The sequence below is a fragment of the Tasmannia lanceolata genome, unplaced genomic scaffold (genome assembly GCF_043159265.1).
Source record: "Tasmannia lanceolata isolate RefF3 unplaced genomic scaffold, GAP_Taslan_0.1 ptg000008l, whole genome shotgun sequence".
Classification (NCBI taxonomy): domain Eukaryota; kingdom Viridiplantae; phylum Streptophyta; class Magnoliopsida; order Canellales; family Winteraceae; genus Tasmannia; species Tasmannia lanceolata.
Window position 1 is genome coordinate 12,355,452 of NW_027518685.1, and position 17,355 is coordinate 12,372,806.

The following is a 17,355-nucleotide window of genomic DNA, read 5'->3' on the forward strand; positions in this document are numbered from 1 at the left end:
ACCGTCCCAATTACCAAGCACATAGGCCATGTGGGTAGTGGGTCATGATCTTTTTTCGTTCAAGATGACTAGATCTTTTATCTCTTATAAGATAAGGCCGTGTTCTCTGCCTTGATTGTGTTAAAAAACCATTGTGTACCAAAAACTAGAGACATGAATGGATTATAACAACCCCTTTACGTTTGAAAAATACAAGCACAAGGATAAGATTATGGGGGAGTGAGCTTGGTGTGTTTTGTGCAGGAGGAGTGCGAGTGGTTCGAAGTCATTGTCCATAGAGTTAGGGATTGGTCAAAACAAGAGGGTGGTCGTTGAGGTGCGAGTGTAGGCCCCACCTCTTCTCTCACACCCTAACCTACAAACCGACAAACATCCAACCTTCCCGTGCCCTATTATCCTTTATTTTTTTCTTCACTTTATATCTCCTTCACTTTCTTTTTGGCCCACGCCAAGTACCAATGCCTCTTTTATTTTAAGACAAGGGAGGTGAGAACAAAATAATAATGATAATCAAGCACTAATCCTTCCACTCAAAAAGACAAAAATATCCCCAAATCAAGAAATAATTCAGTCTCTTCTCACTTGGCCTTTTCCTCTCAATAAAGATGGGAATAGTTAAAGAGCCAAATTGACTTAGTTTTTAGTTATTGGATAGATACTTGATACTCTCTTTGTAAACCAACGTCATTTGTTTTGTTTTCCTTAAATCACTGATTAGAGATGTGAAACAAACAGACGTGGGTGGTGGGCCTGATTGTGAAAATGGGCCCCCTCGGTAACCAACAACTACATCTCACTGCTATTTAATTCATTATTAGTAACGGCCAAATTGTGTCAAATATGTGAGTCCCGAATTCACGTTCTTGGACCCCAAATGTTACATAGAGTAGCAACGAAGAACATTTTGAATGAACATTGTTTTGTTAAGGACCAGCAATCTTTGTACTATGGGATCCACTGCCATGTGTGAGGAGATTAGGTCCATGAATATTGTAAGTCTTGCCTATTTCCCTGTCACACCTCATCGATGAATCTTGACATTTGATGAGTATGATGAAAAATATGTCTTTAACCCGTTAATCTTTGCATGCCTGATCAATCTTGCCAATAAGATCTCTGTTTGACACCAGACGTGAACCCACTGGATGGCCCTCTGATGGCTCATCAGATCAACAATCCCAATCACCAAGTACATATGTCGTGTGTGTTCTGAGTCATAGTCCTTTTCATTCACTAACATGAGATCGTCTTTCTACTCAACACAACTTATCAATTAGTATATTATTTGAGGGCCAGTTTGCTGCCAAACTACATCATTAACCAAGAAAAGGATTGTGGCGGCCCCACTCGGTGGCCAGGTCCAAGCACTCCACACAATGAGAAGTAAACTTCACAACCTACGTGAATGTGTAAAGCCAAGGACTACCTTCTTTTTCACAAATTACGAGTTGGTTTTATATTGCCATCCTTTTACAAGAAGACACTTGGCCCTCTCTATTCTAATAAAATCTGAGTACTTGAGGAGAATGCAGTCATTTTCAACGGGCTGAGATTTATTTATAACTCGAACTTGGAAGGTTGTAATTTGATGGATAATTAAGGTTCTCATTCTCCCCACACATTAATTTTACTCTTTAATAAAGTGGCACGGAGAGGGAGAGCATACCGAGTTGACTCGTTTCCCAAACGCATTGCAATGCGAGCAGGCTCATCTACGGTCAATACATGGTTGACACCTGTGGTCCTCATTCGAGCCACGAGGTTCCCCAATTCTCGAGCTATGGTCCCAGCATTAGATATATGTATGTAAGTTTGTGCCCGTTAAAAAGTATTTTAAACTAATTCTTGTGTGGGTTTGTAATTTATAAAGAAATAATTTCATGGAGAGGTAGTTCTGTTTACTGCCCATCTCCAGTTCCGTGCTTTTGAAGTTGTTTCTTATGTTTTTTTTTTTTTTTTTGGCTCGTATGTTCCCAAGACTACCCATGTGGAGAACATTCTTTTGAAATTTTGGCGCCCCTCACTCCAAGCACGGGTAAGTTTCTGAAAGCCAACTGGAATTGTATTTATGAATCCCAATTATTTCTCCTTTTTTTTATTCACTAGCTTGAAATATCAGAAGTTTCAATTATTCGAGTGATTTTCTTCGCTACCATTATTCACAGCTTATGGAGTTTATACACTGACGTTTAAGTGTATGTCCACCTATGATGTTCCATCGATGGTCTAGATTATTGATATAAGAGAGAGAGAGTTCATACATAGTAATTTGCCTTGTAATTCTGTTTTCTCATAGTGGAAGGTCATGTTCCCACCCATGAACGTAGTAGATGTTTGCATCTTGGCCGAATCATGTAAAATCTCAGTGTTCGACTTGTGATTTTCTTTTATTTCTACTTTTTCATTTTTTTTTGTGCACGATCTGATCGGATTTTTGTCGGCAGATTTCTCAAGAGAAAATTCATTCCTTAAGATCCATTATCGGTGATATGTAGGGTACAACATAATTGAGATTCTTATTCTTGTTTGTACTGAGACCAGGTGACTCTGCCACCCTTGTATCCTTGGCTTTTATAGACAATTTTCAGGTTAAAAAAAAAAGTTGAGGAAAAAGAATTACACCAAAACAGTACTTGATTCTGATATGGATTATCACTGAACCTGAACCTGTATAGCTTCTTTCAACATTATTTTGGTGACAAAGTGAGAAAGCTAACTTTTCAGTTCAGTGGGGCAAGTGGCATGCGTGATTCTTTTTAGCTGAAACCCTTTTCCCTTTAAATTGTACCTTAAATGGGTAAAGCTAGATGGAAGGCCTTTATGTCCTAATTGCTTGAGGAGGTGGGGGTGGGGGAAGGTTTTTTGAGTTTTCACAGCCTAAAAGCTCTGGTCCCTTTGTTATTGAGTGCATTACATTTTAGATTAAAGCGTGGTTCCAAAGTTCAATGGGTCCTGATTGTGGTGTCTGCCTGTGGTAGCAAAGGGACTATTCAAATGGCGACACAAGGCTACCATGTTCTATGTTAACACTCTAAAGGTTTATAAGGATGGTAACAAGATGTAGTTTAGCAAGTTGAGCATTACATCTCTTAGTTTTGGTGATATAAAATCACCACTTACTCTTTCTGCATTGTGAATTTTTTCTCAACTTGAGGGTAGTTTGTGCAAAGCCAACAAATGAGGTGTTGGGGAAAGATGACACCTATTGTTTGGCTTAATCGGACAGTCATTGGCCATGAGACATCAGAAATAAGATACTTGTTCTAGGGGTTCAGAACTAAAAGATGGGCCACTCACCTATGCTTTTGTGTCATGGTACCTTGAAGCCTTCCCTGTATACGAATGAACAATTTACCACACTTCTCAATTGGGGACTACAAACGTGTTAAGGGATAAAACCCGTCCACCTATAAGCGCTCAACATGTGGCACCAGACTGACCTTGGGTCTAACTCAGTAGGTGAAAGCTGAGGACAAAAGGGTCACTTCGCATCTTCCCCTCGAGTAATCCTATTCAAATAGGAAAGTGCCTTAAAGCTAAAAGAAGAATCCGAGCCCTATACAACAACTCTCCTAAAAGTTCGGATATATTTAGAAATCAAGGTCCATAAGGAAACCCAAAGATCGCCAAGGTAAGTATGAAACAGATTTAATAGGAAATAGGCCCCCAATAAGGGAGTCTCCAAAAAAGGCAGGTCTCCTAAGCTGCCTAAAACTCCGAGTTTATAAAAGGGACCCCCACGCCCAAGGTAAGCATCTAAGCTCTCGGATTTACACCGTTACCCTGCTCCTTTGTTGCTCGGTTTTCTCTATCTGAGCAATTTTCTGACTTGAGCATCGGAGGGTCTTTCCGGAGTCTAAACTCCAGAACCTCTAATGTTGTGTTCTTTGAGCGTTGGACGAGCACGAAGCAAATCCTCACTCCTTCCTCGGCTAGATCGGATTTCGACACCGACAAAATGTTTTGAAAACTTGTGACCACCATATTGGGGATGAAATCTAAACAAAAGCAAACATGTTACTTTGAGACCATACTTTTTTTGAAAGTCATATATGATGCACATGTATGACATAATATGTAATAAAATTTCTATCTCAGGATAAAATACCCCTTACAAGACCAGATGGCACCACATCATGTGGGCTTGAAAAGCAAAGATGTTACTCCTTCATGTAGGGCCATCGAGCAACAACCCAAAATGAAGATCACACAAGAAGCGACTAAATTAACTTGTAGGGGTTTGAAAATCTCATACCACATTTTTTGGAGAAGAAACTCAAAACATAACCTGTGAAGGAGTCAAGTTACTTCAACCATGTGAATGAGCCAAGGCTCTCTTCACAAAAGATGTTCCAAAAATTTACTTTAATCACATCTATCTCTTTCCTTCCTCTTGTTATTACATAATATACATGGCCACACTCGGGCACCATATAAAAACTCTATAAGTTAAGTAATGATAATTTAACAACTGATAGAAACTCTCTAACTAATAACTTTTTTTTTGAAGAAAGCAACAGAATATATATTTATATATATGAATAAGCAGAACCGAGATGGTCCTGTCGGAACAATGAGCAAATAAAATAGCAAGACAATGACTCAAGGGGGGAGATAGTCAAAACACTCCAATTCGGCCCGGGAAACACCACTCTTTGCCAGAGAGTCGGCTGCCACATTGGCCGATCTCCGGACATGCTGAAAGACCATGGAGTAGCCCTTTCCTCTATCCTCTATCTCCTCAAAGAAGTGCACAAATCTCCAAGGGGGAGAAGCGTCTCCCGAAAGCCAGCGAATAACATTTACGGAATCGCCTTCGACAATCAGACTGTCGCACTCCAAGCGAGGCATGGAAAGAATCCCACTGTGAATGGCTCGAACCTCCGCCTCAGACGAGTCGGCAAATCCAAGAGGCCCCGAATAGGCCCAAATGACTTCCCCTTTATGGTTCCGACATAACCCCCCCACTCCAGCCGCTCCTGGGTTACCGATAGAGGAACCGTCAAAATTGAGCTTCAGAGACCCCGGTGGCGGGGGGGACCATGAGGGTCGAGATTTCACTTTGTTAACCGATTCCATGCATATGGTTGACCACCCTTCCCAAAGGGCATACGCAGAAACAAACCGAAAAAGAGGAAGTGAACGGGCCCAGGAGATGACCGCTGCTACCACCTGTATATAAATCCAATATGGGGACCTGACCTTCCCTTCAAAGACCCGCGCATTCCGCTCTTTCCACAAGAACCACCAGGAGGCTAAGAGACACATCTTCCACAAAATTCTACCTTTCCTCTTCCACGGAGCCCAGTCCCAACTCCTAATAAATTCGGCCATAGAATTGGAAGCAACCCAACTGACTCCAAATCTAGAAAAGAGATGACCCCAAATATATGAAGCAACCTGGCAATGTATAAATAGGTGGTCGATGGATTCCCCGGCGGATAGACATAGGGGGCAGTGATCCACCAGCCACATTCCTCTCTTCCGTAAGAAATCTATCGTCTGAATTCGTCCCCAGCTAACCGACCACCCAAAGAAAGCAACTCTTGGAGGGCATGCGAGGCGCCAAACCGCGGAGGACGCATGCTCCACTAGAGTGGGGATCAGATGGAGATAAAAAGATTTAACAGAGAAAATCCCCGACGGATTCCAAATCCAAATACGACGATCTAAGCCCGAAGACTTGATGAAGCAAGAGCCTAATAAGGAGATAAGGGCGCTGTAATCGCTTAACTCCCGAACAAAAAAGGCTCGACGGAACTTGGGAATCCACTCCACTTGCCCTTGGACCCGTTCGAAACATTCCGATACCCAAGCTTCTTTCTGAGAAGATACAATATATAAGTCAGGAAACAAAACTTGAAGAGAATGGGACGAACACCAAGGGTCCTGCCAAAACCGAATTCGATCCCCCCTATAGACTCTGAAGCGAACTCCAGGGGCAAAAAAGGACTTCAAACGCAATATGTCCCTCCATACTGTGATTCCTTTGATTTTGAAAGTATCAACGGAGTCCCAATTCCCAGGAGATGAACCATACTTACTGTCAATGACCCGAACCCACAAAGAGGAGTGTTCTTCTCCGTATCTCCACAACCACTTGCCCATAAGGGCCTGATTAAAGAGCTGGACTCTCCTGATACCCAAACCTCCGTTTTTAATTGGAGAGCAGACTAGACTCCATTTAAGAAGGGAGACCCCCTTGGAAGTCCTTGAACCACCCCACAGAAATCGTCTCTGAATTTGCTCTATGCGCTTAGCAACAGAAGCTGGACAATGAAAAAGGGATAGAAAATAAATTGGCATATTAGAGAGAACAGCCTTTATAAGCACCAATCTACCTCCTTTGGAAACCAAACGGCGCTTCCATGTGGCCAACCGACGCTCAATCCTTTGTATAATAGGAGCCCATAGGTTGTGTCTCGGACGGCCCACCCCGAGAGGTAGACCCAAATAGGTAGCAGGAAAGACATCTAGACCGCACCCCATAATTCCGGCGAAGGATGAAGCCTCGCTCTCAGATACATTAATCGCATACAACCGAGATTTGCCAAAATTGGATCGTTGACCTGAGACCATCTCATAACACCGAAGCATGGCTTTAAGGTTGAGAAGCTGGGAGAAGACCGGTGAACAGAACAGGAGGGTATCATCCGCAAACTGAAGCAGCGAGACTTCCACCTTACTGGTCCCAATTAGGAATCCTCTATATAGCCCCATGTCACTACCCTTTTTCAGTATACTGCATAAGGATTCGGCCACTATCAAGAAAAGAAATGGAGATAGAGGGTCGCCCTGCCGCAATCCTCTAGAGGATTTGAAGAATCCTTTTGCTGAACCATTGAGTAGAACAGAAAACCATGCAGATGATAAGCAATTCCGGATCCACCCTCTCCACCTTTCCCCAAAACCCATACGACCCATAAGATAATCTAAAGCGGCCCAATCCACACGGTCATATGCTTTCTCCATATCAAGCTTACATAAGATGCCGCCTTCCCCTGACCGCCGGTAATAGTCAATTGCCTCATTTGCTGTTAAGGAACAATCAAGAATTTGACGCTTGCCTAGAAAAGCACTCTGATTTACCGAGATAATGGATGGAAGAACTACTTTGATACGGTCCGCCAGCACCTTCGCAAGTACCTTGTATAGGCTGCCCACCAAGCTAATCGGACGAAAATCTGATACTTTGGATGCTCCATCAATTTTGGGAATAAGGACTAGAAAAGTCGCCCCCGTCCCCTTGTCGAGAATAGCACCCTCAAAAAATTCTAGGAAGAAACGAATAAGATCCGATTTGACTGTGTCCCAACACGTCTGAAAGAAAGCCAAGCAGAATCCATCAGGGCCAGGGGCTTTATCCTGAGCTAGAGAGAATAGAGCGATTCTGATTTCCTCCTCGGAGAAGGGGATTTCCAATCCAGCAGAAGCTTCCAGACTCAAATTTGAGAAACAGATGTCTTGGGGTATTGGGCGAACAAGCCCGTCATCGGAGTACAAAGATCGGTAGAATGCAATAGTTTCCGCAATAATCCTCTCCCGGTCCGAGACAACAGCCCCTTCCACCTCTAAAGATTCAATTCGGTTCCTTCGTCTGCGAGCACTGGCTATGGCATGGAAGAAGGCTGTATTTTTATCCCCCTCCATCAACCACTTGACTCAGGATTTTTGCCGCCATGAGATTTCTTCAAGCCTTAACAACTCTTTATGTTCTTGTATGAGCCTTCCTTGTTGCTCAAAATCCTCCGCCGTTGCCGATCCACGATCAGCCAATGAATGGATCTCCAACAATCGGTCCTCAAGGACCCTCTTCCTGCCGAGGGCAATCTCTTTCTGCGCCTTAGCCCATGCTTTTAATTTCCCTTTGATGAACCTTAATTTTTTGCCAATGACAACATCACTGGGTCCCGAGAAGGCACAGTCTGCCCACCATCGAACTAATTGAGCCTCCAAGAGGGGATTTTCCAGCCAAGCTAATTCAAATCGGAATGGAGGGGCGCCCCAGGACTCCATTTTAGGGGACAAAAGAAGAGGGCAATGATCGGAGACAGAATGGGGTAATGCCTGCTGGTAAACTTCTGAGATGCCTGTCAACCAGTCGCCCGATAAAAGAAACCTATCAAGGCGGCTCCGGTTCGTACCTCTTGCCCATGTGAAAGATGCACCGCCCAACGGTAAATCGACTAGCTCGTTGTTTGCGATAAAATCAGCAAAATTTCTCATACCCACAGTAATGCGCTGACCCCCAATTCGATCTCGTGAATCTAGAACTTCATTGAAATCCCCCCCAATACACCAAGGAGCGGAACATAGGCCACGCCTCTGATTTAATTCTTCCCAAAAGGAACACTTGTCGGAAGCGGACAAAGGACCATAGACGCCTGTGAATAACCATTCTGATTGATCATTACATTTGCAGAAGGCTACAGATAGTGAGAAGACCCCTCGCCAAACATCCGAGCTGGCCCACAAGACTGTATCCCATGCCACCAAGATACCCCCTGAAGCTCCTTTGGATGCTACAAAAGCAAAATTCCAATCAGAGTTGAACCCCATGCTACTCATATCTATGGAACTGATTTGCTCCATCTTAGTTTCCTGTAGACACACCACCTCGGGTCGCCGGTGTTTAACTATTGCTTTTATTTGAATTCGTTTCTCCCGAGAGCCCAAACCATTGATATTCCAGGATAGAATCTTCATCAACAACTAGAGTGCAGTGAGATCCTCCCCTCCCCAACTCCATTTTTTCTTCCTTTTGTCTTACGCTTGAGACCACTGCTATGCGATCCAGAGTCATAATTGATATCTGAGTGGAGCCGTATCAATTCTCTCTCCGTACGTTTCAGATTTGCATCGGATATAGGAGCAGGAGATGACACTCCATCGACCTCCCTCAATTCTGCCGCCTTTATGTTGGATCGGTAATCTTCAGCCGGCCCCGGATAAACTAGGCCCAAGTGTGAGCTGAGAGACACTGTATGATCCACCATCAATTCAATCACCTGATGGATAGTAACTGGACCAGATTCAACCCGAGAAGAAGAGAGTGATGGGGCACAAAGCAGGGGCTGTAGGACTGCCTTGCTACACCATCTTGGAGAAGGAGGATGGGAGTAGTTGCCGAGTGAAACCTGGACCAGTGAACAAAAGGGCCGCCCCCTAGGGGTACCGTGGAATAAAGAACGCATATCACCCCAGCAACGATTGTCAAATAGCACCACCCTTAGCCCCACCCGGCACTGAAGGGAAAAACAGTCTTCTCTAGGTAAAAAGAAACATCTGCTGGTGGGATTTATTGTCCTAGGTCCTCTCAACTGGCTGACCCCAGTCTCCTCTGCTGTCACATAATAATAAGATCGATTGTTACCCGAGATACTGAAATTGGAAATAAGACTCTTCTGGGTAGAGCTCAAAACTGCTAATAACTAACAAGGATAATTCATGTAATTCATTTGCAAAAGGTTTGTTGAAGGCCTGTTGGACAAATTTAAGGTCCATGTTGCTGACCTTTTGGGATGATCCAGTGGTCCATCAAGTGATCGAGCATCTACTCCTGCGTCACTCCTTGCGGGCTTTAAAAGAAAAGGTGCAGCTTCTTGTGGGCTTAAAAGAAAAGGTGACACTTCACGTGGGCTTTAAAATTAAGAAAAAGATGTCATTTCTATTTGGCTTAAAAGCGAAGGTGCCATGTGATTTTAAAAGCATGCGCAAGAGATATCACTTATTGTGGGCTTGAAAGAAAAGGGCGCCATTTCTTTCGGGCTTGAAAGAAAAGGGTGCCTCTTATTGTGGGCTTACAAGAAAAGATTGTCACTTCATGTGGACTAAAAAGAAAGGGGTGACACTTCTTGTAAACTTAAAATAAAAGGGTGCCACTTCTTGTAGACTTGAAAGAAAAGGTTGCCACTTGTTGTGGGCTTGAAGAAAAGGTTGCCACTTCAATGGGCTTGAATGAAATAGGGGTACCATGTCTTGTGGGCTTGAAAGTAAAATATGTGCATAACTTCTTGTGGGCTTGAAAGAAAAGGGTGCCAGTTCTTGTGAGCTTTCTAGAATGGCTGCCACTTCTTGTGAGCTTAAAATCAAAGGGCGCTACCTTTTCTGGGCTTGAAAGTAAAGGGTGACACTTCTTGGGTGTTTAAAAGAAAATGGTGCCACTTCTTTTGGGCTATAAAAGTGTCTCTTCTTGTGGGCATAAAAAAAGGTTCCACTTCTTCTGGTCTCTAAAAAATAAGGGTGTCACTTCTTTCGGGCTTAAAAGAAACGGTGCCACTTCTTGTGGGCTTAAAAGTAGGTTCCAATTCCTATGGGCCTAAAAGAAAAGCTGCTTCTTCTTATGGGCTTCAAAGAAAAGGGATTAACTAGTTGTAGGTTTGAATGAAAAAAATGCCACCATGTATGGGCTTTGAAAGGAAAAGGTGTCCCTTCTTGTCGGCTTTATAAGAAGAGTTACTTTTGAATGTTCAATTGGATGCATTGGCTTGGCTAGTTGCTCCAGCACAACACGTGTGTAATTTGACTATAGATGTTTAGGTAATGGCATCCAAAGCACTGAAATTTAGGGACAAACACCATAGACAACTCACACAAATGGTCTCAAACTCTCCTTAAGGTTATGGAAAGATCTTCAAAAAGCATCTTCTTGAAGAGAAAATGATTAGTTTAGATTATATAGTAATTTAATCAAAATGGCAATAAAGTAATCCAAGTGTATTGATTAAACAATGGTGCGGGGGAATTTAAGAAGATGATTAGAAAGATCTATTAATTAAAGTTTGAAGATAAAGTTTAACCCAAATGAAAAACTCTTTTGAGCTATCACCATATTTAAGGAAATTGGTAAAACTTAGTCTCACCTTCATCAAATGATCGTATCACTTGATCAATGGTCACGAAAAAAGACTTCCATTAAAGAGACTTTAAGCCATTGATATTTGAACAACTCATTCTTGGGGATGGGTCTCGACCATGATGGTTTATCAAATAAACGGCTTTCAATCACCAAACATGTATGCCAAGTGTACAGTTAGCCACCTTTTTCTGTTAATTACGACATGGTCTTGCTAATTGATCTCTTAAACAATAGATGGATTGAGGCATTGAGCTAAACGAGTTGGGATTGCTTGTTGAATTCATGGTAAAAGAAAAAGCTTTTGTTTCAATGCATACTTATTTTCATTTACTTCCCCACTTACAGAAACCAAAAACATGTGGCTGATGATCTTCTTTGGGTATTGAGAAAGATATTTTTAAAGGGAAATGCTATCGGCACTACTGTATTTTGATGAGGGCACTCCTCACTTTATTAAAAGTGCGGTATGGCCCTCACCATAAGATGATCCAAACCGTCCATTAGACGGGCCACAGCCTAAATAGGTTGTGCCCCAAAAATCATTTCCATAGGTTGATACTATCCCTCGGATCTGAATGTTAAAGTGTTGATCTTAACACTCTATAGATCAGAGGGTTAGGATCAACCTATGGAAAAAAAATTTGGGCACAACCTATTTAGGCTTTGGACCATCTAATGGACAGTTTGGATCATCCTATGGTGTTGGTCATACCGTACTTCTAATAAAGTGAGGAGTGCCCTCATCAAAATATAGTAGTGCAGATAACATTTCCCGTTTTTAAATATGGGCAATTAATGGCCATTTTAGAGACTCTGTCATATAGAATATTAACTGATATTACTGTTTAGGAACTCGGACTCAAATCGAATCGGACTCTTAATTGCCGAGGTGGTGCCACTCCAACTCGATCAAGAGTGTAATTTAAAATGTAAAAAACTAGACCCAAAAGTGAGTTTACTTGAGTCAAATCAAACGAGTCAATAATGACTCAATATATGGGTGCACAAACGTGCACACATATATACACACACATTAAATATTAGGGAAGTGATATATTCGTCCCCTTTTCTTTCCTGGGAAAGCCCCCGCTAGTGTATTTATGAATACTCTTTTACACCACAAGGGGCTCTCCCAGGGAAGAAAATGGGGCGAATTTATCATTTCCTTAAATATTAACGTTACACAAATAAGTGATGCAGTCTTGGAGTGTTTTGGGTCACTTGAATGTAAATATGGGTTATGAGGTGGGTCTTTTGGTCACTTCCACTGCTAACGAGTTGTTGGAGAGTCAACTCGTTTTGATAGGAAGGTAAAGTTAAATGGGTATGTAGTTCTTTTTAACTCAGAAAAGCCCATTGGTACTTGAAAACAATAAAAGATGAACTACACAGAAATTATATAATTTCTCTACTACACAAGCTTTCTATACTTGAAAGCTCTAACTCAGACTGGGTTACTCATCGAGTCCAAGTTGAGTTTGGGGCTTCCCTCCTTTGCAGTATCTTCCTAGAATTTGATTTGTTAGTAGACTAGAAGTTGGGAATGAAAATTTTATATGGCATTGAATGCACGTGAATTAGGTTTGGGAAGTGACAAGGAAGGAAGTAAGGAACTCTCTTAATTGGCCAGGTTCCCTTCTGGAGACTATGAGAGGAATCTGAGACATGGGAGAGCGGAAGATCAGGCGATTCTTTTGCTATTTTGCTCTTTATCTTCTCTTCTGCAACCCATTCATTTGCCAGCTAACAATCCCCATAAAATAATTTATAGTTGAAGTGCATTGTGTTATTGTTATCCTTGTTACAGATTTTTCTTCTCACATATCTCTCATGCGTACAACTTTTATATTCTAGTAAACTTGAAACCAACCCATTTACACAATATAAGAGGATTGCATTTCTCCTTGTGTTTGCCAGTTCCCACCCTGTTTTTGCCTGTGTAATTCCAGCACCACTCATATGGGCTCAATTCAAGGATGTTCATACTATGGTAACATGTATGGAGGACCATCAATTCAAGTTTCGGACCCTTCTTCGATTGGGTTTTCGGGATTCAAAAACTTTCACAAATTAGCACTTGAAGAGCGAGAAGAGGCACACAAGGAAGGAGGTTCTCTCAAGAGCTTCACCATGAGCCAGATGCCTTCTCTTTCCGACCCGAGTGACAGGAACAATGCCGAATTCGTGTTTGGAACTGCAAATTCTCCTTATAGGGAAACTCAATCGGTTCCCAATTTCAAGGCCGAATTGAATCATTGTGTCTACTCTAGCGGATCGATGCTTAGCTTTGAGCGAGGGGAACGGGTTGCTTCAAAGATTGGCCATGAAGAAGACTATTCAATTTGGGCTGATTCCATGGATCATAACAACCAGTGGAGTAACCTCAATTCCAAGTGTAGTATCGAATCTCGCCTATCAGATGAAGTGAATTGTTTTGAGATAGCTTGTGATCACAGCACAGTGAAAAGTTCTGGTAAGAATGAGCAACACGGGGAGATGCGGGAAGGGTGGATATTCTCTGGAGCGGTAGAGAGTGATAGTCACCATGAATCTGAAGGACTGGAAGGATACCTCCAGAAGCGCCCTTTCATGGTACATTTTTTTTTCTGAATTGCACTTGAAATTCCGCTAGTATAGGATCGATACTTGAGTAACATAAACAGGGCTGGATCCCCATCAGAGTTCTCGAAAAAACAGGCTCTCGAACTAGGCCTAAATACATTGTAACGATATCAATCAAAACTCATATGCTGATAATTGACCCCTTAGACATCCTAGACCGAGCTAGAGCATCGATCTCTGAGTTGACCAACCACCACACAAGATATCTCAATAATGTGACTCTCCAATCTATTCTGGATCTCTATGGCATCAATGAATCTCCACAGGTGGCCACTCTCAATTCTCATTTGTGTTGAGTAAAGTAATCTGACCCCGAGTAGAACTCACCCTTAAAAGCTAGCCGTTAAGGGAAGGATGCCAGAGTCCTTATAACCCCATCCACACATACTTTTCCAATGTAGGATCTTTGCTTTTGCGCGGAACCCCCAACACACATCCATACAATATTTCTCGTTCATTTTTTGTGATCAATGAAGAGTTATAGTGGTATAATTTTCAAATTGCACCAAAGAATGTTAAGTGATGTCTTGATTCCAAATTATCGTTGCAGGGCAACGACATTCAAGCTCTTAAGAAGCATTGTGTTGGTTCAGCAAGAAAACCAAAACCCAATGCAACTCCATCCAAAGACCCTCAAAGTATAGCAGCAAAGGTTTGCTTCTTCACTTATCTAATATCATTTAGAAATAAGTATACCTTGATGTCAATTCTAAATTGTGGGTATGTAAACAAGAAAATCGAAGAAATAAAATGAAAAATCATGCAAATACAAATTGATTTCCATTTGATTGATGAATTCTCGTGTTCCAGCACCGGAGGGATCGGATAAGCGAGCGACTGAAAATTCTTCAAGATCTAGTACCCAATGGCACCAAGGTGAACTTAGAAACTCAACATTTCGTAAAACCGATTTTTGGTGATAATTAATGATGATTTTCGACATAACAATTCTTCTCTCTTATTTATTTGGCGCAGGTTGATTTGGTTACCATGTTAGAGAAAGCCATAAGCTATGTCAAGTTTCTTCAATTGCAAGTGAAGGTATAAGATTATATTTATATTAACAAGATTACATACTATTCAAAAAAATATATTAACAAAATCACATAAATATAACACAAAAGATTGCTAATTCACGTGGCTTTCAATAACATTATTCTTTTTTTTGTGCAGTTGTTGGCGACAGATGAATTATGGCCGGCACAAGGAGGCAAAGCTCCTGATATTAGTCGGGTGAAGGAAGCTATTGAATCCATCCTTTCTTCCCACAATGATAGAAATTCAAGCTCCAAGTAAGAGAAACCAACATGAGAAGAGACCCAAGAAACGTCATCAGTAAAAAGCTTTCTTTTGTACCTTAGTGCTCTTACTCATAGAGAAAATTCTCCCCTTGATTTTATTCTTTGGTTTTCTTGGAATTTTCTGTCTTTGACAAACAAAAAGTTGTACCTTGAATTTCTTGCGATATTTTGATTTGATGGAGTTTATATGTGTCGGGATAGTTTCTGGGAATATGTGACAACGGAAAAACACATGCTTAGTATATATTATAGATAGATTATAGATAGATATTCTTACTGAAATTAATGTCAACCCTTCACAAAAAAAAAAAATGAAACTGATTTCTAGTGATGCACAGTCTCGGCTAAGTTGAAACAACTATGGTTGATGTGATCTTATATTGGATATACACTAGATGATCGATGTATAGCGGACGGGTCATCATCTGACCTTGATTCAATAGTGAGGTGTGCCACGCTCTAGTAGGTTCAGCTGGGTGATGGTTTGATCCTTATATCATGATCTAATAATGATAATTTTGCTGAAGTGTTATACATTGAATAATACATCACTCCCTCTGAGGAATGCTAGACTCACAGGAGCCTTGCAAAAATAAAAAAGAGTGAAGGGCTCTACCATTGTATCGGGCTTCCATGCAAAAGCAAATAGTCTCACATCGATAAAGTGAAATCGATGTGGATGGATTATAAGGGAATGGGCACCCTCCCTCTAATAGCTAGCTTTTAGGGGTGAGTTCTACGCAATTAAATTCCCTATGAATGGTATCAAAGCGCAGCACGTGATAACCCCGGTTTGCCTCCGAGGGTGAGAATGTCACTCAAGGAAGATTTCGGAAACCCCGATGTAGTATCTCGAGGTTCCCACGTTGCCTCCCGGGGAAGATGGTCCACGTTGCTTCTGCGTGGAGGGGGTGATTGTTGGGGTTCCACGCAAAAGCAAATAGTCCCACATCCGTAATGTTAAATAGATGTGGATGGGTTATAAGGGAATGGGCACCCTCCCTCTAATAGCTAGCTTTTAGGGGTGAGTTCTACCCGGTTAAATTCCCTACAGATTGGTCAATATCCATTCCTCCCTCTTTAGAGTTTAATATATATAGATGCACTTTTCTGAAAATAATTATCCATTGCATGGTGTTGTGAGATGTATATTAATTTCGTCTCTAACAATTGTTTATAGCGACAGATTATATAGTAGAACGGATTATATAATGGGGGTGATTATTTTTCTTTCACTGTAAGGGGTTTTTCCTTGTAGTGATAGGCAAATTAGCATTGAAAACAACAAGGATTTTGATCTATAGTTGGCTTCAACATTGTAAGCAATGAAGTATGCTAAGCCAAATAAAAGTATTTAATTAAACATTAGTCTTGGTCCGTACATTTAAAACCTACGCATTTAACAATTTATCTTTCTTTTTTTTTTGTAAAATTCTACTCCGTTTGGTTGCCGGAATTTTTTTGGTTCTTGGGATTTTTGTGGAACAAGAAATTTCCTGGGAGTATCACGGTAAAATAAAAATCCCATGTTGGGAAGAAAAAAACTCTTCTGCAAGCTTATTTTTTATTCCTGGGATTATTTTGGTTCTTGAGAGAATTTTTTTTCCTTTCTGGGGTTTCGTGTGGGGTTATTTTGGTTCCTGGGATTATTTTGGGCCCATCAACCAAACGTAGGTTCCTCAGAAATTCCACAAAAGTCCCAAGAACCAAACAAATTCTGGCAATCAAACAGAGCTGTCAACGCTATTAGAACTCATTGATCTCAAATGAGCTTGTTTGAGCTCTCACACCAGGGCCTGATATAAAGATCTGGGTATTCTGCGTGCGTGGTTGGCACATAACCCAATGTGACAGAGTTTTGTTCATCCGATGAGAGAGGACTACCAACAACGAGGATCGCTCAAATCGAGGGGCTACAAAAGGTTTTGTTACATCTAGTTTTTGGGTCCTCTAGCTAGTTCCTCGGATCTCACACCCTCTTGAAATTCAAAAGAAGATCAAAATCTTGTATTGAATCTTGATTCAATCCTTAAGAATTTGTAATGCATTTTTTTATTTTTTTTGAATAATTTGTAATGCATAGTTCATTAAAACCCAAGATAACTATTATGTTTTTCAAGGTGGGACGACTAAAATTTATATGAGCAAGATTCAATGCTCGTAAAGGTACAAATCTTTCATCAAGTGTTTTTACAAATCCAAATGACAAATTTAGAACCCAAAACTTTTAAAAAAAAAACCATTTTTAAACTTCGACGCAATAACATACTTAAGATAGGGACCAACAAAGTTAACCTTTTTCTACTTTTTCTCATTTTTCTTTTTCCCTTGACCCATGAAAAGCAATGACCATAATCAATGGACCAATTTGATTTAGGGTATGGCCCACCCACTGCAGGTCCCACTTTACAAATACCTCCTGATACTAAAACTTAATCTACGATCAATGACCTCTGGTCGATCTATTCTCATCACCAGTGTTTCAAAATGCAGATGCGGCGAAAACACGGCAAGGAAAATATTAGTCGACTGGGCATGACTCGGTCGAGTACTCGGTTGGCATGGCTTAGTATT

General features: G+C 41.3%; 2 protein-coding genes across 2 annotated transcripts; one reads left to right on the plus strand and one right to left on the minus strand.

The window, feature by feature from the left end:
- Window positions 1-3,756: 3,756 nt before the first annotated feature.
- Window positions 3,757-7,650, minus strand: LOC143882733 (uncharacterized). Its single transcript, XM_077386167.1, has 2 exons — window positions 4,815-7,650; window positions 3,757-3,998 (listed from the first exon to the last, which is right to left on the minus strand). The coding sequence occupies exons 1-2, from the start codon at window positions 7,648-7,650 to the stop codon at window positions 3,757-3,759; spliced, it is 3,078 nt and encodes a 1,025-aa protein (XP_077242282.1).
- Window positions 7,651-12,301: 4,651 nt separating this feature from the next.
- On the plus strand, window positions 12,302-15,019 carry LOC143882998 (putative transcription factor bHLH086). Its single transcript, XM_077386369.1, has 5 exons — window positions 12,302-13,450; window positions 14,031-14,132; window positions 14,291-14,356; window positions 14,456-14,521; window positions 14,654-15,019. Exons 1-5 carry the CDS (start codon window positions 12,818-12,820, stop codon window positions 14,774-14,776), a joined length of 990 nt encoding a protein of 329 aa, XP_077242484.1. The 5' UTR covers window positions 12,302-12,817; the 3' UTR covers window positions 14,777-15,019.
- Window positions 15,020-17,355: the final 2,336 nt, after the last annotated feature.

Bases quoted from the DNA above. Each gene is read 5' to 3' on its own strand.
- LOC143882998 (XM_077386369.1), top strand. From the start codon at position 12,818: ATGGGCTCAATTCAAGGATGTTCATACTATGGTAACATGTATGGAGGA. The intron at 14,133-14,290 runs GTTTGCTTCTTC...CTCGTGTTCCAG, and splicing joins CTCAAAGTATAGCAGCAAAG to CACCGGAGGGATCGGATAAG. The intron at 14,522-14,653 runs GTATAAGATTAT...TTTTTTGTGCAG, and splicing joins TTCTTCAATTGCAAGTGAAG to TTGTTGGCGACAGATGAATT.
- LOC143882733 (XM_077386167.1), bottom strand. From the start codon at position 7,650: ATGGAGGGGGATAAAAATACAGCCTTCTTCCATGCCATAGCCAGTGCT. The intron at 3,999-4,814 runs GCGATTCCGTAA...GCTTTTGTTTAG, and splicing joins CGACAGTCTGATTGTCGAAG to ATTTCATCCCCAATATGGTG.